The 22,120-nt window shown below is 39.7% G+C and overlaps 1 protein-coding gene across 1 annotated transcript; it reads left to right on the top strand.

Moving 5' to 3' along the window:
• Positions 1-361: 361 nt before the first annotated feature.
• On the top strand, positions 362-11,442 carry LOC309389957 (arylacetamide deacetylase-like 4; the record flags this gene model as incomplete). Its single annotated transcript, XM_081948923.1, has 4 exons — positions 362-520; positions 2,942-3,158; positions 8,096-8,159; positions 10,665-11,442. The coding sequence occupies 4 exons, from the start codon at positions 362-364 to the stop codon at positions 11,437-11,439; spliced, it is 1,215 nt and encodes a 404-aa protein (XP_081805049.1). The 3' UTR covers positions 11,440-11,442.
• Between the last annotated feature and the right edge of the window lie 10,678 nt (positions 11,443-22,120).

The raw sequence follows: 22,120 nt of genomic DNA, 5'->3' as shown, positions 1-22,120 counted from the left end.
GGACCGCCTTTGGTGGGAAGGTAACAGTGTCCCATGCGCCTTCGGCATTTAGTCATGCTGGCCACATGACCACAGAGACCAGGGATGGGTTTTGGCAGAGACTACTGCCAGTTCGCTCAGGGATTCTTTTAGCTTGTTCTATTGTAATTCTCTTCTAGTTGTGATAACACTCCTACTCATTAATAAAGGATGATCATCTGATGTATATATTCTACCTCCTGTCTCTATAAATGCTTCCATTCAAAATCTTGCTCATTCTTAATTGGCTCTAGGTGAAAGCTTGTTTAAGCAATGATAATTGCTACAATCCTTCTCAAGTAGCTCTTGCCAAAAGAGCACTGCCTGTAATAAGACACTGAACATGCTGTTGTCCACTGTTTTTTCACTTCTTCAGAGATGGTTCCTGAAATATTTTTTGATTCCTTATTTTACAACCAGGAAAATAGATCTTCATCTGGGTGACAAACAGCCTATCAGAATCTGGCTGCTTCATTTGTTGGTGATCTGGCTATTTAATTTGGTAAGAAGATCCTTCCTCCCTCCCTCCCTTCCTTCCTTACCTTTCCTTCTTCCTTCCTTCCTTCCTTATATATGATCTGGGGTCATTATACGTGATTAATAAATCTGTTTCTAGAGGAATAGTTTTATCCTGTATCTCTGAATCTGTTTCGGTTAGAATCTATGCATCTGTTAAGTTCAAAAGCCAAAGTTACTGGAGCTTTATGACCTCTCATCAAGACAGGCACTGAAAATGAAGTTCCAGAAGAATAGAAAGCTCTCATTGAGAATAATTGATTAATGCATTTAATGTGAGTTGAGGAATGATATGAGAGACTGCCCTAGGAAAGAAATGGAGTGAGGCAAACTCAGATGAAACTTGCCAAACCAGTTTGATGGCATTAAAAAAAATCCTGATTGTAGTAGATGCTTTTTGGCATGCCAAATTTATTTTTACTTTTTATCCATGTATGCTACTTAAATATTGAACTAACACGTCTTGAAATGTATAATTCCTAAAGGCCACAAAGACTTACCTTTCTCCCAGGCCTTAGGCTAGGATAGGCATTGAATCCATCACCTGTGTACCTGGGAGGGAGGTATTTTTCTATGCTGTGATTGTCAATTACCAGGAATTATATTGTACAGGTAGTCCTTGACTTGATGATCCCAATGGAGCCCAAAATGTTTATGAGTAAGGGAGACAGTTATTGAATGACTTTTGCCCCCATTTTACTACCTTTCTTGCCGCACTTGTCAACTGAATCACTGCAGTCATCAAATTAGTAATACAATTGTTAAATGAATTTGGCTTCCCCATTGACTTAGTTTATCTGAAGTTTGCAAAAGGTGATCACCTGAGCCCGGGACACTGCAACCGTCATAAGCATGAGTCAGTTACCAAGTGTTTGAATTTTGAGCACATGACCATAGGGCTACTGCAATGGTCATAAGTATGAAAAACAATCATAAGTGACCCTTATGATTTCAGTACCTTTGTAACTTCAAACAGTCACTAAATGAATGGTTGTAAGTCAAGGACTACTTGTATAAGGTAGTGGACATGCATATATTAAAAGAAATAAATTAATTCAATGTGGTAATAGAAATGCCTACTCATAATCATTTTTAACACAATACTGTTTGTTACTTCTACCGGCACATAGTGGGTAACATTGTTTTTTGGAAAAAAGTGATCTTTCAATTAAATGCTTATATGTTAAGAGTATGACTTTAGTTAAATTAGAATTTAATCTTGTGTACACTAATTACCCTATCCCAATTGACACAACCTTAGGAATTACAGTCTGTCTTGAATGAGTTGGAATCGTTGGTTCAGTGCTTTTTCAGGCACTTATTATTAATGCTCAACAGTGACCAAGAATAATGGATTTCAATTACTTAAATTTTCAGTTCCATAGTCCAGACTCTCCAAACTCTCTTGAACAAACTGGCCACAATCATTTGCACCAATGATTGCAAACTTTGTAATCCGTCACCCCTTGAATTAATGTATAAATCATAAGATCAGAGTGTGTTGACTACACCTGCACCCTCCCATCCCAGGTCTTGTCATAATGGACTCACATCAACAGCTCTTGAAATCCCAAACTACCACCAACAGCTCAGCAGAGGCTGTCCACACCCATAGCAATAGCAATTGCACTTACTACCACTTCATAGTGTGGTGATTAAGTGATTTACAGAGTCAGCGTATTGTCCTCAGCAAGTATGGCCCAACACTTGCATTTTCTTGATTCACTCGCATGTTGAATCAAGACTCACATGGAGTTTCATTTTTGCCAAGAGATTGTACTGCCCACATTTCTAACCACTAGAATTAGAAGAAATAATAATAGCAATAGCTCTTAGACTTATATATTGCTTCATAGTGCTTTACAGCCCTCTCTAAGCGATTTAAAGAGTCAGCATATTGACCTCAACAATCTGGGTCCTCATTTTACTGACCTCCGAAGGATAGAAGGCTGAGTCAACCTTGAGCCAGTCAGAATTGAACTCCTGCCAGTGAGCAGAGTTAGCTTGCGATACTGCATTCTAACCACTGCACCACTATGGCTCATCACCTATGGCACATCCATGCAGAGCAAGGAGTGTGTTTTGTCTCAGATTTGTTCACCCAACACCAGTCCTCCCAGAGTTTAGAAAATTCTGAAACTTATGAAAGTGTTTTTTTAATGTTCCCTTATGTTCTGAAGCTGTTGATACAAAAGGTTTAATTATTATGAATATTGCTGCTGAGAAAGGAAAAAACCTTCCGTTGAATCAGTTTGAGTATAATTACCACTAGCACTTTATGCCCATCAAAGTTATGCAACAAATCAATAATTTTCATCAATTAAGATTATCATTTATTTTAGAATTTGTTGTAATTATTTTTAATTCATAATGTCTAATCTACCAATCTTTTCTTAATGTAAAACAGGGGAAGATTTGCGAGAAACTGGGCCTCTGTGGTCAAATGAAGTTTGTAAGATTTGTATCAAGTTTAATGCCACAAGCAAGGGATCCAAAGATCTACCTTACAGATACAACATTTGAAAATGTACCAGTAAGGATTTACCAGCCCAAAAAGATAAATCCTGGCCTAAGAAAAGGACTGATCTTCCTACATGGAGGATGTTGCATGTTTGGATGCAAAAGTAAGATATTTCATATAATATTAACTTTTCTTTTTAAAATCTTCATGGGTGAAACATATTTGTAATCAGTCAGTATTGTGGAAAAAGGGAGGGAGGAAGAAAGAAAAAGGATGGCTTTCCCAGAATGCCTAGCTATGCACTTAAACCATCATGCTACCTCCATTTTTGCTGGATGTCCAAATAAGATGAGTACAAAAGCTTAACTGAAATTGGAAAGTACATACAAATCTATAATTTGTACACACAAATCTATAATTGTGCTGAGGAACAATTATAGAAATGCACAGCCATGCCAATCTAAAGTTAATGCCCAGCAAAAGATCATTTTCCATCTGTTTCAAAAGTGGTCTATCACAAGCCAAAATCTGTTCCTGAGGATCTTGATTGCTTGGGATTACTCAAGATTAGAAGCTGCCTATTAGATTCTTAATCTGTCAGATACCATCTCAGATAGGTAGATCCTAACCCAGATAGAACTAGAACTAACTTCTTTCTTTAGAGTTTAGAAATACATGTGTCTTGTTGAATCATTGATGCTTCAAACAGTATAATAGAAAGGAAGAAAATAATTTCTCTGGCTAATGGCTTCTTCCTAAAACAAAGATTTAATGCACAGTTTTGCATAGGTTTGCATCAACCTGCTTCCAAAAGGAACAGTTTTTAGGGTATAATTAAAGTATCCATTTGTATGTGTATTTTTGAAATGGCTTGCAATCAAAAATTGATTAAGTAGTTCTTGCATTGCCTTTTTTTAATCCAACACCCAAAATACTCTTGCCCAAGTATCCTTCCAATGAAGCGGCTTGTTCAAAACAGAAAATGCAATTCAGAGAAGAAATTGGGACATTAGAAATTGGGACATAAACATTGTATGAATAAAACAGATATAATCTAGCTTGGTAATGAAACATTTGCAAGAAAACCACTAAGCTCAGAGAGCACCAAGTACCCCACAGTACAATCCTGAGGTACAAATACTCTCTTCTATCTATATGATGTTGCTGTCCCAATTTCTAATGGTACCTAATCTGATGTTGTAAGTTGCGAAGTCATGTCTGACCCATCGCGACCCCATGGACAACATTCCTCCAGGCCTTCCTGCCCTCTACCATCCTCTGGAGTCCATTTAAGCTCACACCTACAGCTTCAGTGACTCCATCCAGCCACTTCATTCTCTGTCGTCCCTTTCTTCTTCAGGATCTGGCTTTCTAAAGAGCAGTTAAGGTTGACCTCCTCTAGGACTTAACATTTGATCGTCTTGCAGTCCAAGGGACTCGCAGGAATCTTCTCCAACACCATAGTTCAAAGGCCTCAATTCTTTGGTGCTCAGCCTTTCTTATGGTCCAACCTTCACAGCCATACATTGTAACTGGGAAAACCATAGCCTTGACTAGACACACTTTTGTTGGCAGGGTGATGTCTCTGATTTTTAGTATGCTGTCTAGATATGCCATAGCTTTCTTCCCCAGAAGCAAGCGTCATTTAATTTCTTGGGTGAAGTCCCCATCTGCGGTGATCTTGGAGCCCAGGAAAATAACATCTGCCACTACCTCCATTTCTTCCCCATCTATTTTCCAGGAATTCAGAGGGCTGGTTGCCATGATCTTAGTTTTCTTAATATTGAGCTTCAAGTCAATTTTTGCCCTCTCCTTCTTCCCCCACATCAAGAGGCTCTTTAGTTCCTCTTCGCTTTCTGCCATTACAGTGGTATCATCTGCATATCTGAGGTTTTTGATATTTCTCCCAGCAATCTTAATTCCAACTTTTGATTCATCTAGTCCTGCCTCGTTTGGTAATGATGCCAAATCTGGCCCTCGGTTCTACTTTGTCTTCTCTTTTTCAATAAGCAATGAAGTTGAAAAGCAATCCATCAATTACATTTACTTCTATGGCACAAAAAAAGAACTTCTAAGCAAAAGTTGATTGGGTTAGAAATAGTCATCTGTCCAGTTACATCACAAGATTTAACACAACCAATAATATGTGAGTATAGCCATAGAAAAGAGTATTCTGAGTACAAGTAAAAGAAACATTTGCAAAGAAAAAACATCAAAATGGATACAAATAAGATATATTCTCAGTTATTCCCAAGGTTGAGGTTGACTATTTTTAAATCCTTTCATGCAATATGGGCTATATGAAATCCTATCTTCAGTATCTTCTGAACTAGATCCCCAAAATAGGAAAAGGTCATGCATAAAAAACCTCATACTGCATAATCAAGGCTGTCTGAATTCATAATAATAGACATTATTGCTCACTGATTTCAAACTGATTGTCCATTAAATTTTACCTCCATTAGGCTTTAAAAAGAAGAAAAAAGAAAAAAAGTACAGAGTAAAATGTTTGCTTCTATAACATCAAACCTATTGATCAACAAAACCCAAAATCAAAATATCATTTTTCCATCTCAAGCACAAAGTCCAAAAGCAGTTTCCATGTAGAAACAAAATTAATTGTGTTCTTTTCTTTAATCAAAGCATCTCTTCTGACTCTAACTTTTGCAGCCATTTCTCCATTGTGGAAATCACAGCTTCCTTCCATTTTTGTGCATAAAGTAATCTTGCTGCTGTCAACATATATAAGTTCAAAAAAAATTCAAGTTCTTTATCTGTATCCTAAACGAAAAGTCTCTGGTTTATATTCACTTTAAGAATCTTCAGTAGACTCTTCTATATTATGATGTGAATCCTACTGCAATATTTCTTTGCTTTATCATATGTTAACCATAAACAATAAAAAGTTTCTTCTTTACATTTACATTTCCAACACTCTTTTGAAATTACTTTATATATTCTTGACAACATATCTGCTGATATGCTGATACTCTATCTTATAAAAAATTTCTTTTACATTATATTTCAATGTAAATTTTAGACTTTTGTCCACATATTCTCCCATAGTTCAAGCACTATACTATATACAAAATTCTTTGCTCACTGAATCATACAATGCTTTACATCCTCCTTCTCCAAATTCAATAACAATTTATAAACTTTAGCAATAAGATGTTCATCAATGCCACACAGTATGATATCCGATTCATTTTTCACAAAATCAAACTCTTTTTATCTAGTTTAGATAAAAAGCAGTGGCGCAGTGGTTAGAGTGAGGTACTGCAGGCTATTTCTGCTGATCACCGGCTGCCAGCAGTTTGGCAGACTCAAGGTTGACTCAGACTTCCATCGTTCCAAGATGGGTAAAATGAGGGCTTAGATTATTATTATTTTTTTATAACAAAAGTTGTATTGGTTTTTTTCAAATATTTTGGGGAAAAGGGTACATAAGTGTGGGAAAAATTTTTTGACAGCTACATCATACGGAAGGTGGTACTTCCCCGGAATCTTGCATCTCTTTCATATTTTATATATATATCAAAATATCATTGTTACATTCATATTAGCAGTTATTTACTCAATTCTTTGACATCTTCAACCATACTTTATATCACTTCTGCATTTCATTATATTAGCAATTGCGATATGTTTTTAATTCATTTCTGTGACCTAAGTTTCATTGCTGTCTCCTCTCCCCTGTCTGTTGGCTGAGCCAAGGCTCCTCCCCCCTTCATGTCTTGTGTGCCGTCTCTTGTTTCACCTAGGAGGTCCTTATGTTTTCCCATGAAGGCTTCTGCCTCCACCACTGTGTTAATTCTCACTCTACCCCCCTCCCAAAAAATAAACAAGCCTTCTGGAATTAACCACCGAAGCCAGATATTTTTTTCATATAGCTTTTTAGTTAGAAAGAAGAATTTCTTCCTCTTATCTCTTATTCTTTTTGGTATCTGTTTCAGAATGGTTATTTCTTTGTCCTTATATCTTAGAAGTTCCCCCCTTTGAACTCCTAGAATCTCATCTCTTGTAGTCTTTCTAAAAAACTTAACATGTACCTCCCTTGGAACATTGTATATTCTAGCATATGCTGAATTGATTCTATATATCAGGTCAATATCCCACCCTAGCTGCTGTTTATCTCTTTTAATATAATCTGCTAGCATTGTTATCATAGTCTCACTTAAGTCTTCACCCTCTGTTTCAGGTATATTTTCAAATCTAAGAAAAAAAGACATCCTTTCAAATTCCATTTTTTCCATGTAACTCTCAAACCCAACATTTTTTTTGTAAAGCCTTCATCTCTTCTCCCACCCCCCACAGCACCCTCCTCCAGAGCATTTATTTTTTGACTATTTTGTAAAGTCTGTTGTTGATTCTGTCTGAGTTCTTCCTTTAAGTCCGCCAGCTGCTTTTTTATTTCGTCCTGTCCCTTTAAGAGTGTCTGAAACATTTGGTGGAACGTTTCTTGAGACTGCTGTTCCCCCTCGGGAGCTTTTGGTTGCAAAAAAAAGGTTAATTGCATTTGCGGGGGAACCGGGCTTGAGACAGCAGAAGATGGAGCCGAGGATGGTTTGGGTGGAGGCTTTTTTGCAGGCATTTCAAAGTTCAAAAAAAGTTATAGGTCTAAACGAGAAAAGATGGCGTTTTAGGAGTGCGCTGTCAGGGGGGGGCCAAGAGACAGGCAAAGTCCAGTGTGGGATATCGATCTTCAATAAAAGCTCCCCTCTGGTTAAAGTCAATTTTTCCCAATCCAAGGAAGAGTTGTACAAGGAGATTCCTCTAGGGTTCACCCGGGTTTTATAATTCCAGGAGGGCTCAGATTATTGAGGACAATAGGCTGACTCTGTAAACCACTTAGAGAGGGCTGTAAAGCACTGCGAAGTGGTATATAAGTCTAAGAGCTATTGCTATTAAATCTTTCTTTCAATTGTAAATATGTAAACCAATGGCAAATACCGCCTTCCGATTCTAACTCCTCTTTAGACTTGAGGATAGGGTCACTGTGATTGAAAGAAATCATTTGGCTATAAGTCAAAACAATATCAACAACATGTTTGCAATGTGGAAGTGCCTGAACATTAATACTTATTTTTTTTCCCATAGATAATTATAATACACTATGCTGCTATCTTTCTCGAGAAAGTGATTCAGTGGTAGTATTTGCAGAGTAAGTGTTTTCATTTGTATGCTTTGCCTACTTTATTTTTATGCATCTTTTAATATTTTTGCATGCTATTTTGTATTTACAGTTGTTAGGCTTGGCCACTGCTTGATGGGGCAAATCATAAAAGTAAAGAGGAAAAGGAGAGGAAAATGGCTCATTTCTCCTCTTTCCTGAGTCAGAAAAAGGAGGCTCAGTTCCCTGCACCTTTCTTTGGACTTTCTCCATCAAGAAAAGCAGAGTAAATTATGCAAAAGTACTTTAAGAATCTGCAGAGAAAATACTGCACATTGTGCAACTTTGCCAAAAACTGCCCTATGATTGCATCCCTTTTGTCTTGTGTAAATCAGATTCACAAATCCAAATTTATTTTATCTCAGACCTCTCAGATCTGTTTTGAAAGAATGACCTAAATTAGTTTAGGAAATCAGGAATTTCCTTTCTTCTGCCCCCTGACGGCAGAGATACATTACCCTTGAGAAGAAAGGAAGTACAGGGAGTCTCAACTTATGACCACAATTAAGCCCAACATTTCTCTTGCTAAGTGAAACATTTGTTAAGTGAGTTTTGCAACTTTGATTACTTTTCTTGCCTTTTGGCGAGTTAGTAACACGGCTGTTAAGTGAATCTGGTTTACCCATTGACTTTGCTTGTTAGAAGGTTGCAAAAGGGGTTCATATCACCCTAAGACACTGCAACCCCCATAAATATGAGCCAGTTGAATTTTGATCATGTGACCATGGGGATGCTGTAATGGTAGTAAAGTGTGAAAAGCAGTCATAAGTAACTTTTTTCAGGGCCATGGTAACTTTGAATGGTCAATAAATGAACTGTTGTAAGTCAAGGACTACCCGTATTTAGCAGCAGAAATTGATTTCAAATAACCGTAAACACTATATCATCATGACAGTCTTTTCTATTTGGTTTTCCTGCTTATTTTGACCTGATAATATAATAATGCATACAGGTAGTCCTCACTAACAGACAGAGGTGGGTTGCTGCTGGTTCGGACCATAATGGGCGAACTGTTAGTGGCGGTGGTGGGAGGCTCTGCCCACATGCCCGCATGAGCAAACTGGTAGTAAAAATAATAGAAACCCACCATTACTTACAGACCATTTGTTTCACAAGCATTCAAAGTTATGACAATGCTCCAAATTTCTCCAAACATTCACGCAGTTATGTTTTATTTTATTTATTTATTTTCTTCGAATTTCTAGACCGCCCCCTCTCCCAAAAAGGACTCGGGGCGGTGTACAGTCCACACAACAAACAACAAGTATCAAATACAAATATAAATACAGATATAAATACACATAAGGAGGAGGTTAAAAATTTAAAAGAACTGTACGGAAGAATATAAATATGGTTCTAAAAACCCTAAAATCAGTTAAATTTAAAACCGTACCGTATAAATAACCAGGTAAGAATATGTTTCCAGGAGGTAACAGTTGTCACAATTATAATTATGCCAGGCCAGCTAATCGAAATGATCCCCATTTGCTACTTTCACAGCCAGTTTATGACAAACAAAAGCAATGAAGAAGCCAACAGGAAGTCACAAGTTGCAGTCATATGATATCTTGCTCGACCATGTGTGATTTACTTAGCAGCCTTGGCAGGGGTCCAGATTACTTGAGGGACCATCTCATAACACTGGGATTGGCCCATACCACTCATGCCAGCAGAGGAGTCATTCTGTGGGTCTCGTCAGCCCAACTATTCTGGCTGACGGGGTCCAGGAGGAGAGCTTTCTCTGCTTCCCTCTGGAACATCTTGCCCCCGATGTGAGGTGGGCCCCGACCCACCTATCTTTTTGTAAGAGCCTAAAGATGTGGCTGTCTCAGTCGGCTTGGGGGCCCCAGTGGGCGAACAGAGCAATGGAGGGGTTGATTGGGAATAACAGTTCCCAGCTTGGCCCACACTCTGCCTCTGCCCTCCCTGTGTGTCTTTGGTTTTAATGTTTGTTTTTAATGTTTTAATGTTTTAGCTTTTATGTAACTATAAGCTGCCCAGAGTTACCCGATGATAAGATGGGCAACCAATAAATTTCATAAATAGATAAATAAACAAACCACAGCAGATCCCACTGTGGTAGCAGTTGGCACAGCTACACGACGTTTCATTTTGAAATGGAATTGCCATAATAAGGAGTGAGGACTTATTGTACTCAATAAAGAGACTAACATTTCCTCCTTGTTTTCTGTGTGTGTGGCTCTGTAGCCCTATCCTTCTGGTCCTTCTTTTGTTCTGAAACAAAGAAGTGGAAGAGCAACTATGCACTGGGAGAAATAGCAGAGAAATACATCCAAGGAGAAGGGAATTGCTGTTCCTATCAGCAATAAAAGTACAAGATATTCAACTGCCATCTCCTTGTGAGAATAGCAAAAATATACTAAAATTAAATAGTTAATATAGTGCATCCTTTTATTGGAACCCAACAGTGGGTTGTCTTCAAGAAAAGCTAATTCCTTCTGAGAAAATTTCAACAAAGTCTTATTGTTCTTGCAGGTATCGTTTAGGCCCTGAGCACCAACATCCTGCCCAGTTAACAGATGCCATAGCTACCACCCTGTATTTTATGAAACACGCCAAAGACTATGGAGTCAATACAAATCACATTCTTCTTGCTGGAGATAGCAGTGGTGGAATAATGGTTGCTGCTGTTTGTCAAGAATTGGCAAAAATGGGGAACCAGCCAAAGATCCGAGCACAGATCTTGATATATCCTTTCCTGCAGAGATTGGACTTCATGCTACCATCCCATTTTCAAAACCAACATGGCCCTCTTCTTACCAGAAAGCGGTTTTTAGGCCTTGCTTTAAAATTTCTTAACCAGAAAGGTGTAGACAAAGAAAAACTGGGAAGGAATGGCCATGTTCCTGAAGACCTGAAGCAGAAAATCAAGAAATGGATTAGTGCAGATCTTATCCCCAGTGAGTTTAAAGCCCGGGGTTATAATCCCCCAATGCCATGTCCATTTTCAAAAGAACTGTATGAAGCAATTGGTCTGAATGATATGACAATGCGGTCACCAATTATCAGTGAGGATGACATTATAAAGCAACTTCCTGAGACATACATTTTGACCTGTGAATATGATCTACTTCGGGACGAAGGATTTATCTACAAAAAACGACTAGAGGACAATGGAGTCCCTGTGACTTGGAATCATTTGCAAGAGGGATTCCATGGATTTATCACATTTATCAACAGTAGGGTTTTTGAATTTACGTTTACAAAACCAGCAGTTGGAAACATTGTTTCCTTTATTAAGGGGCTCTAAAAATGGGGACTGGAAAGTATCCCGAAGTTACCCATTTGTACTTACATAAGGAATAATTAAAATATATTCCTTAAATCTTTCATTTCTATGACAACTTCACGATTCACTGTAAAATCCTTTATAAAATACATTTCCTATGCATTGAATCCAAAGAAGTGTCATTGACTTATTTCCTACAGCAAGAATTGGCCTGGTTATTTTGGTTTGGACTGGTTTGGTGTGTCTCTCTCCTTTCATAGATCATTCATCATGCTGAGGAAAATGTTGACCCAATACCACACCACTGACAGCAGCAAGGATGTCAGTCATTGTCCTGAAATTGTTATTGTTATTTCGAGGTATCTCCTGTTGCTCGAGTATACTCAAAATAGCCTACAGAAATAAATAAAATAAATAAAGAGAAGAAGCAGCTGAAACACGTAACATCTACAGAACCTACATTTAAACTACCTGACCATTGCAAATTTGTCCACAGCAGGTCATTGAATGTTAACAATACAATCCTATAAATATATACGCTGATGAAAATACTAACAAGGTTCAATGGGATTTATCTCCTAGTAAGTGTGTTCAGCAACACAGTCTTTAGATGTGTCTATGTTGATAAGACATTAAAACTCAGCTGAATGCAGGATTTCCATCAGAAAAGTATTTCCAATTGTGAGTATAGATAACAGCAACAGGTAATAGGGGCCTTAACTCATCCCAAGCTCACTATGAAAGCACCTCTCCAACTTCATCATGACAATTACAATTTCAATAACTTATCACCTTCTCTGATAATACTGCAAAGATTTCTTCTTTCCATATCTCATGCATAAACAAATTCTTAAAGTCTCATCATTGAGTCTCATTTTGCTAGTCAGTGAAAGTCCATAAAGGATACCAGAAATAACAACATATATTATATCAGTCCAATAAACCCACTCTATACTCCTTTAGTTTTAACATTACTTTCTCTTAAAGTAGAATATCTCTTCTTCCCATATATCAACTCTTGTCTATAGATAAATGTTTAAAGCCTCATCATTCAGTCCTTAGTGACAAAAAATCCAGTAAATTACCAGAAAGAAGCAACAGATTTTAACCTTGATCAAACAAAGCAACTTCATTTCTTTTTTTTCTTTTTCTTTTCAATTTTATTAACAAACATATAAAATACACACACACACAACTTAGACGTACAACACATTTACATAATGCAATACAAACAGGAGCTTCCTGTTCTTTCTAATAGCAGTTATCAATCAATAGCGCTCACCTTATATTATTTCCCATTCAATTGTATTTCATTTGAGTTTCACCATTCTTAACTTTCTTATTTTACTCATAACTATTATTTTTGAGTTTTGTTACATTCCTTCATTGATTCTTGTTTCTTTCCTCCATCCACCTATACCATTTATCCCATATCTGGTAGAATTCTGATTCTTCTTTTCCCTGAATTTCTTTAGTTAGTTTGTCCATTTCAGCACAGTCCATAACCTTTCTTATTATTTCATCTTCACTTGGAGTTAGTTTGTTTTTCCATTTCTGTGCAAAAGCAATCCTTGCCACCTTAATTATATGTAGTATTAAATACTGGATTTCTTTTTTGTATTTTGCAGACATTATTCCTAATAAAAAAATTTCAGGTTTTCATTCTATTTTAACCCCGGTTATTGGCTCCAGCCAATTTTTGATCTTTTTCCAAAAAATGTTAGCCTCCTCACAGGTCCACCATAAATGGTAATACGTTCCATGTATCGATTCGCATTTCCAACATTTTGAGGAGGTATTTGTTTATATTTTAGCTAACCTTGTTGGTGCCAGGTGCCATCTATAAAACATTTTGCATTGGTTTTCCTTGTATGCAACTGAGATTGTCATTTTTAAGTTTGTTCCCCAAAATTTTTCCCATTTGTCTAATTCAATATTATATCCAAAGTTCTGCGCCCATTTTATCATTTGTTCTTTCACAATTTCCTCTTCCATTTTATACTTCAGGAGAAATTTATATATTCTCCCTATCATCTTTCTATCTGAGCTTTGAATAATTTTATCCAATTCGTGTGGTTCTGTTTCGATGTCATATAATTTGATATCTTTATTGTATTTCGTTTTGATTTGAAGGTAGCAACTTCATTTCTTTACATATCACTTTTCTTCTGTTATTTATGTTTTCCTTTTGTCCTCTGCACTTCTTTTTCCTTTTTTAGTTTATATTAATCTTTTATATTGTATCTTTCAACTTTAATAAAAATATTATAACAAAAAAGGAAAGGAAAGGAAAGGAAAGGGGAAAGAAGGATAAAGGAGATGGGAGCGAAGGAGAGGAGAAAAAAGAAAAGAAAAAAGAAAAGAAAAAAGAAGAATCTTTCCAACTTTATATAGTTTTGTGCAGGATTGTGCTTACCATATTGCCTGCTGCATTTTACTACCTTTTTACACAAACTCAGGTACTTTGATTGACTCCCTGATTGCTACCCTCCACAGCCATTTTATCTGGCTGCTGAACTGGATTCCTCATTCACAAATAACTTCCCTGGCTTTATTATTGGTGTGTTTTTTTTGTTACATATATATTGCTGCCTATAAACATAAAGCAACAAAATTTATCTATTAATCAAATGTATACACTTGATTCATCTAAGTGACTTGAGAGATTTGCAAGTAAAAAACCACAAAGTTACTTACAAAGATAATCAAAGTTTAAAAGGCAGAGAGTGTCCTCCAGCCACCAACCACCCCCAGGGTTATGAACAACTACTGGATCCCCATGCTGGTTGACAGACCAGATCTTAAAGCTTTTCTGGAAGGCAAAGAGAGTGGGGGCCAATCTCACATCTGGGGGCAAGATGTTGATAGGGCAGGGAAGAGGCTTTTCATCTAGACCCTGACTGACTAAATTATTTGGCCAACAAGGTCTTCCTGCCTGATTGAATGAGATGAGTTGATATAATAGGAATGAGGCAATTCCTCAGTTAATCCCAGACCTTGCCATCAAGGGCTTTAAAAGTCCTTGAACCAACATCTTGCATTGGACGCAGAAACAAAGAGCCACCCAATATAATTCACCCAGCAGAGGTGCTACATCAGGTGTCCCAATGGTGCCCAAGTTTGCTTGGGATGCCACATTCTCATATGCTGTGCTTCTGGATATTTTTCAAGGGTTAGGTAGTGTGCATTGCAATAATCCATACAAGAATTGGCCAGGGCATGAACAGTTGATAGAGGGGCTTTCCAATCCAGGAAAGGGTGCAGTTGGTGCACAACACAAAGTTGACCTGTCACCTGTTTCTTGAGCAGGAATCCCGAGTCCACAAGAAAGTGTAGTGCAACACTAACAAAGACCAAAGATGGTAAGCCCCCAGATACAAAAAAGCTACCATCCACAGTCACTCTATCTTACCACTGGAAAAAAACATCCACAGCATCACTTAATTCACCCATTACGGAGGTGTACGATTGAGTATCATGTGCATACTGTTGATACCTCATGCTTATTCAACAAGTTCATGTAGATCTTTTAAAAAATTAGAGGGAACTCTGAGCCCTGCCAGACCCCACAAAGCAGGGGGCATGGATTGATTTTGTTGCTCTCTATCAAAACCAATTGGGACCAATCTTGGAAGAAGGAGGTGATTCAGCACAAACCATTTCTCCTCACCTCCAACTCTCACCATGAGAGGATACCATGATTTATGGTATCAAAGGGTGATGAGAGATCAAGAAGAGTCAAGATGGATATATCACCCTCATCTTGCTCATTTAAAAGTGCAATGGAAATGGTATTTTTGTCCCATATCAAGACCTGAAACCTGACTAAAAGGTGTTGAGATAATCTGTTACATCCACAATCCTTTGCAGTGCCAGTGCCATCATTTTCTCAACATAAAAAGGGGAGTAGCCAAAAGATACCCAGAATAGTGGGCTCCAGCAAAGATGAACCTGTTTCATATTAAATGATGCTTGGAACACTCCTTCCCTCAAGGATAAATTAGCCATCACTAGGACTAATCCACATGTCAATTCCCAGGCAGCCTTGATCAGTCAGGAAGGGCATGAATATAGTTCCAGTCTCAACACCATGTCAATTTTCTTGGGTCAGACAGGATGAAACTAGTTCTAGATAACTGGGTAAATCCGCTCTTGGTTGCCTACTGAGAATAGATCTGAATGATTTAATCCACCAGATGCACAGCAAATTCTACTGCACAGCCCTGAACCTCCAAGCCCCAATTACCCAGGAGGATCCAGGTAATCTTTAAAAAGGCTAGTAAGCCTATTGTGAAGTCAGGATGAAAATTTTATATCGCAAATGGTAACAAAAACGACGAAAGAGCACCAAAGGACAATTTTAAAAAAAGAACAGCAAAAAGTGGGCAAATCTGGGAAGGAAAAATAATAATTATTTTTTTTTTTGCCAATTAACATTTTGGAAGTAGGTAAATGATGTAACCGCTATTCTGTAATAATACTTGCAGTAGAAATTAGAGAGTCAAACCTGGGAAAATGCAAGAAGGCAACAAAGCTGATTGCTGTGCTTGCAAAAATGTGCATTGTGATGCTTTGACCTCTTCTCGTCATTTTTGGCAGGTTTGAATACAATCAACCATTGTAGAGGATTCCCTGATGGATCTGAGCTTTAGCAGCATTGATTTGCAGTGATTTTCATGTGCCAAAAATAGACCTGGATGTAAACCAAATGACATCTCAATATCTGGTCTATGGGGTCCAGGTTTTCCTTTGCTGTCCTGCATTGTTACTTGGCACCACTAGATCAATGATGGCAAACCTTTTTGGCACTGAGTGCCGAAAAGGTTGCATGGAAACATCGCACGCGTGCTCCAGATAAGCCAAACTTCCAGGTTCTAGCGCACATGTGTGCCCAACGGTCAGCTGGCCGGTGCACATGCGCAGGCCAGTTTTCAGCACTGCCACAAGCGAAGGGATCGCGCTCAAGAAAAGCTGAACTTCTGGATTCTGGCACGCATATGCACCCAACAAGCAGCTGGCTGGCGTGCATGCCCACAATGGTTTTTGGCACTGCCGCACACGTGAAGGACAGCTGATCAAAACCCAGAAGACAAACAGGCAAGGCCACATGTGCTGGACGACATGGCTTCATGTGCCGCTTTGGGCATGCGTGCCCATTACGGCACTAGATGATCCATCCGAAACTCTTCTACTTCTTGTCATGTACAGTAAACATTGGTCCTTCGAAGTAAACCAGACCAGAAACACTACTAGATGAACTAATTCTGCTTTATTATAAGGGTACATTAACAGAATCTTGCAAGTCTAAGTGTAGAAACTTTCCACCGCCACTTTTAACTGCTTGATTCATTAAGGCAGGTTCTTCCTAATTTTATTTCTTTGATCATTATGCCACTGGGGGCTCCTGCATCTTTTGACTGATTGTTTCATAGGAAGCATCTTTTCCCTTTATTCCCCAAGGTTATTCACACATTCCATTACATCAAGTCAGTAATGAGTATTCTTTCATTATCGCTGGATGAAAGAAATTAAATCCATTAAAGTTGTTCTTGATCAGCCAAAGTTGGGACATTCAACCTATGCTGGCTAAGACCATATTATTCCTAAAAAGACAGATTCTGCCTGGAAATGCCCCTTGATAGTCAGTGATTGCTGGATTGCCAAGTGATAGAAGTGCTAACAATCCCATTTAGACTATTACTTCTAGTGTTGCAGCCGCGACTGTTCACAAACAGGTCATATCTATATATAAATCTCTGAAGAGGGAATAAATGCAGCTTGGCTCCAGTTTGCAGATACAGTACGTAAATGCACAGGTATCAAGAGTAAGTTAGCACAGAAGAAACAATTTCTTTTCTGGATTCAATCACAGATATTGTCCATGGTGGCCTAGAGAATAGAGCAAGATAAGAAAAAAGTCATGGAATGTGATAGCTTTGTTTATGCATATGATAATTGCAGCAAAATGTTTGTATGACCAAGGATGGAGAAATTGAATACTGCCCAAATGGAGTAATAATTGGTGAAGATGGTGGAAATTGAGCATTTTCAATATTTTTTATGAAATCCCTTATGGACTTAATGTGAAAAACAAAACAAAAAATGAACTTACGATTCATGGTTTTGATGTTCAGGCAAGACAGATTGTAGAAAGAAGAGGGTTATGTTGTAACCATAATTGCTCTATAGAAGTTTAGAAACCACTTTTTTGTATCTTTATAAAATGTTCCCCCGCACCAAGTATGGACACCCCAAATTCCAGATGTTTGAGACCCAAATCCATTCATTATGAATCAAATCACAGTTTTTACCTCAAACCAGCTTTTTATAATGACCAGTTTTGTGGGGAGAAAACTGTGAAGGTTTGCTTTCAAATGTTAACTTAAGACTAACTTCTCCAAAAAGGGTATCAGGAAGTTCCCCCACCTTTAGTTTCCCTAAATGCTTTCATGACCAAGGAAACATCAGAACAAAGAGAAATTATAGTTCACTCCATTTTCACTATAAATTAGCAGCTACAATGTTTAAGATATGACAGTATAACTGTTACATAGAATAAAAAATAATAGATTTATTTATATAAAAATAAGATGTTTAACAAATTGCAGATCCTTAATTGAATAATCAGTTCAATTAAGTGTCTTGTTGAATATCACAAAAATGCAAATCAGCACAGCAAGCGATCAGGCAGTTACCAGAAACCCTGTGAAAATCTGGTTCGAAACATCCAGATCTTTCATATCCTCAGTCCAGGCTGCTGGGATCCATGCTTTCCAACCAGAGGTGGGTTGCTAATTTTTTTACTACCTGTTCAGGCGCGCTCCCGCGTGTGTGCGATGCCCAGAAGCGTCTGGGCAGGTGGTTGGAGTCTCCCACCTCCACTACTACTGGTTCACCCGATCCGGGTCGAGCCGGCAGCAACCCACCTCTATTTCCAGCCAATATCTCTGATTCCTGATTGGTCCTTCTCAGGCTAGCTGGAATATTCTGAATCATGTGTTGCCACCTTTATATGTCCAATATGTCTATATCAGTAGTTAATATGGTTTTGCTTTATATGATATGATACCTTTGTCAAACTTTATAGAGGTCCACTCACTCTCAAATCCATCTAGATTCTACAAAGAAACTTCTATTCTGCCTTCTCCATCCTCTTATTTTAACTTTAATTAAAGCAGACTTGCTTGTCAAGGCTTAGGCTTCCACATAGGGCTAAATCAAAGTACCAACTCCATAGTATGCAAGCATTATTTCTTAGTGTGAGTAGCCTTCTCCTGCAGACATTCACACTTGAATTGTTCAACCCCTCAGGATTCTATGCTACCTCATTCCACAAAGCTATGTTCCTTCACAAGTTTGGTTTACTTCATGAGCTTACTTCACAAGTTCTATTTCATTTCACACATTAGCTCACAAGTTTGGTTTATATCTCAAATTCATTTTCTTTATACATCTAGGGAGAAACTGAATGTGATATTAAACACAGGATGAAAATGGCAGGCCTTCTGTTGATCAGGATGAGATTGTTAGGGATGGGAAGGAGTAAGTATATTCTAGAAGATCTCCATTTGTAGATAAATGAAAAGAAGGGTTTAATTTTTGTTATATTATCTCAGTTCTAACAGGGAGGGAAAGTACTTTTAAATGCAGCTGTTTAAAAAGACCTATTAAGTGGAATAAAAGGAACAGACAGTATGGAACAAATCTTTCTGAAATAGTAGAACTTCTGATGCCATGGTGAAAGCATATATTGATAATGCATATTATGATATGCCTTAATAATCATACTAAGTTTCTAAATAGAGTAAGAACCACAGCTTTGATTAAGTATTTGAGATTCTCCAAAAATGTAAATTTGGAGAAAAGTAGAATTATTGGCTCTTTTTTTGAAGTTTTATAACGCTGATCTCTCTTGGAGGTGTGTTGCAAATGTTTCTGAGAAAATGTTGCTCTTCAAATATTTTCAAAATAGTTTTCTTCAATTGAAATTATTTAATTGCATTGGTTTATCAATTCATATAGAGTAGATTTTAAGAGGAGCCCTCCTATTCTAAATCTTGTTAGGCAGCACAGTAACAGCAATAGGCCCTTCAAGTGTTTGGGTTCTATAATCTCCCAGGATTTGAAATGGACTCATAACATTAGAACACTCCTTCGTCTTGACTTCCCTGGTGCTACCTCCCGCTGCGGGGAGGCGGAACCAGAAAGCACTAGATGGTTCCGCCCCAGGCGCCTGATGGAACCAGATAGATTCCAGACGGAGCTTGGGCCACCTCCTGTAACCTTGACCCGCCCCCGGGTAGAAGACCTGGTGGTCGCGTGGAATAATGCGACTACCGGGGCCTTGAACCGGGTGGCGCCTTTGCGGCCTCTCCGGCGGCAACGATCCACCCTGGCCCCTTGGTTTACCGAGGAGCTAAGGGTGATGAAATGCCGCAAGAGACGCCTAGAGAGTCGTTGGAGATCCTCCCGTTCCGAATTTGATCGAACACAGGCACGAGCCCATTTAAGGACGTACCTTGTGGCATTGAGAGTGGCCAAACGCCAATATTGTGCCACTCTCATTGCATCCACAGAGAACCGCCCTGCTGCCCTGTTTCGGGTGTCCCGCTCCCTCTTGTTTCAGAGGCGGCGGGAGGCCCCTCTACAGGGCAGGGCAGAGGAATTTGGGAAATATCTGCAGGATAAAATCGCTCAAATCCGGAAGGATTTGAGTGGTCCAATGGAGACGTCTGTGGCTAGTCTTGAGGAATCGACCTGGGAGGAGTTTGACTTGGTTGCCATCGAGGATTTGGACAGAATGCGTGGACGACTGCGACCCACCACATGTTTATTGGACCCGTGCCCCTCCTGGCTTGTACTGGCATCCTGGGAGGTTACACGAGACTGGCTCCTGGGCCTAGTGAACGCTTTTGAGCGAGGGGTCTCTCCCGGCCGCCTTGAAAGAGGCGGTAGTGAGACCCTTGCTCAAGAAGCCTTCCCTGGACCCGTTGGAGCTGGCCAATTATCGTCCTGTCTCCAACTTTCCCTTTTTGGTGAAGGTTGTAGAGAGTGTGGTGGCTTACCAGTTTCCACGACATCTGGAGGAAAATGATTATCTAGACCCGCGCCAGTCCGGCTTCCGCCCCGGTCACAGCACGGAGATGGCCTTGGTCGCGTTGGTGGATGATCTCTGGACGGCCAGAGATAGGGGTTGTTCCTCTATCCTGGTCCTATTAGACCTCTCAGCGGCTTTTGATACCATCGACCATGGTATCCTGTTGCGCCGTCTGGAGGGGTTGGGGGTCCGGGGCACCGTTTTGTGGTGGTTCGGCTCCTACCTTTCTGGCCAGACGCAACGTGTGTTGGCAGGGGAGGAGAGGTCGATCCTACGCCCCCTTACTTGCGGGGTACCACAGGGGTCGGTCCTCTCGCCACTCCTGTTCAACACATATATGAAGCCGCTGGGTGAGATCATCCGTGGTTTCGGGGTGGGATACCATCTGTACGCTGATGATACTCAGCTGTACATTTCCACCCCGAACCACCCCAACGAGGCCGTCGAAATGATGTCCCGGTGTGTGGAAGCCGTACGGGTCTGGATGGATGACAACCGACTCAAACTCAACCCCTCCAAGACGGAGTGGCTGTGGGTACCGGCTCCCCGGTTCAGCCAATTAATCCCATCACCGCCCCGAGTCCCTTCCTGGGAGAGGGGGCGGTCTAGAAATCCAAGAAATAAATAAATAAATCATTGCCCATCGGGGGCATTCAACTCGCCCCGTGGAGCGGGCGCGCAATTTGGGCGTCCTCCTGGATGCCCGGCTGTCCATGGATGACCATGTGACAGCCGTGGCAAGGGGGGCGTTCCACCAGGTCCGCCTGGTGCGCCAATTGCGCCCCCTACTGGACCGGGACGCCTTACGCACGGTCACTCATGCGCTGGTGACGTCTCGCTTGGACTACTGTAACGCTCTCTACATGGGGCTTCCCTTGAAATGCACCCGGAGGCTACAGTTGGTCCAGAACGCAGCCGCGCGGGTAATTATGGGGAGTACCAGGTACTCCCATGTGACACCGTTCCTGCGCGAGCTGCACTGGCTTCCTGTGGTCTATCGGGTGCGTTTCAAGGTTTTGATAACGATCTTTAAAGCGCTCCATGGCTCAGGACCTAGTTACTTGCGGGATCGTATTCTGCCCCATATATCCCTGCGACCAATCCGCTCGCACAGAGAGGGTCTCCTCCAGGTGCCGTCCACCAGACAGTGCCGAGGGGCGGCGCCTAGGAGTAGAGCCTTCTCTGTGGCGGGCCCAGCCCTGTGGAATGACCTCCCTCCGGATATTAGGAATACCTCTGACCTCCGCTCCTTCCGTGTAAAGCTCAAGACCCACCTATTCCAAGTAGCTGGCCTGGCTCAACTATGATCTAACTATATCGCTCCTGACGGGTTTTTTATTTGGGTAATTTAATTGTATTCATTTATTTAGGGGTTTTTAAACATTGTGATTTTAATTGTTTTTATTCATCAGCCCACCTCCTCCTTGTACACGTCTTGGTATACGTCTTTGTTATATGTATGTCCTGTCTAGATATTTATTTCATGTGTTTTATTGTATGCCGCCCCGAGTCCTTCGGGAGAGGGTGCGGCTAAGAAATAAATATTTATTATTATTATTATTATTATTATTATTATTATTATTATTATTATTATTATTATTATTA

The sequence above is a fragment of the Natrix helvetica genome (genome assembly GCF_964273705.1).
Source record: "Natrix helvetica genome assembly, chromosome: 3".
Taxonomy (NCBI): Eukaryota; Metazoa; Chordata; class Lepidosauria; order Squamata; family Natricidae; genus Natrix; species Natrix helvetica.
This window is presented reverse-complemented; position numbering and strand designations above follow the sequence as displayed.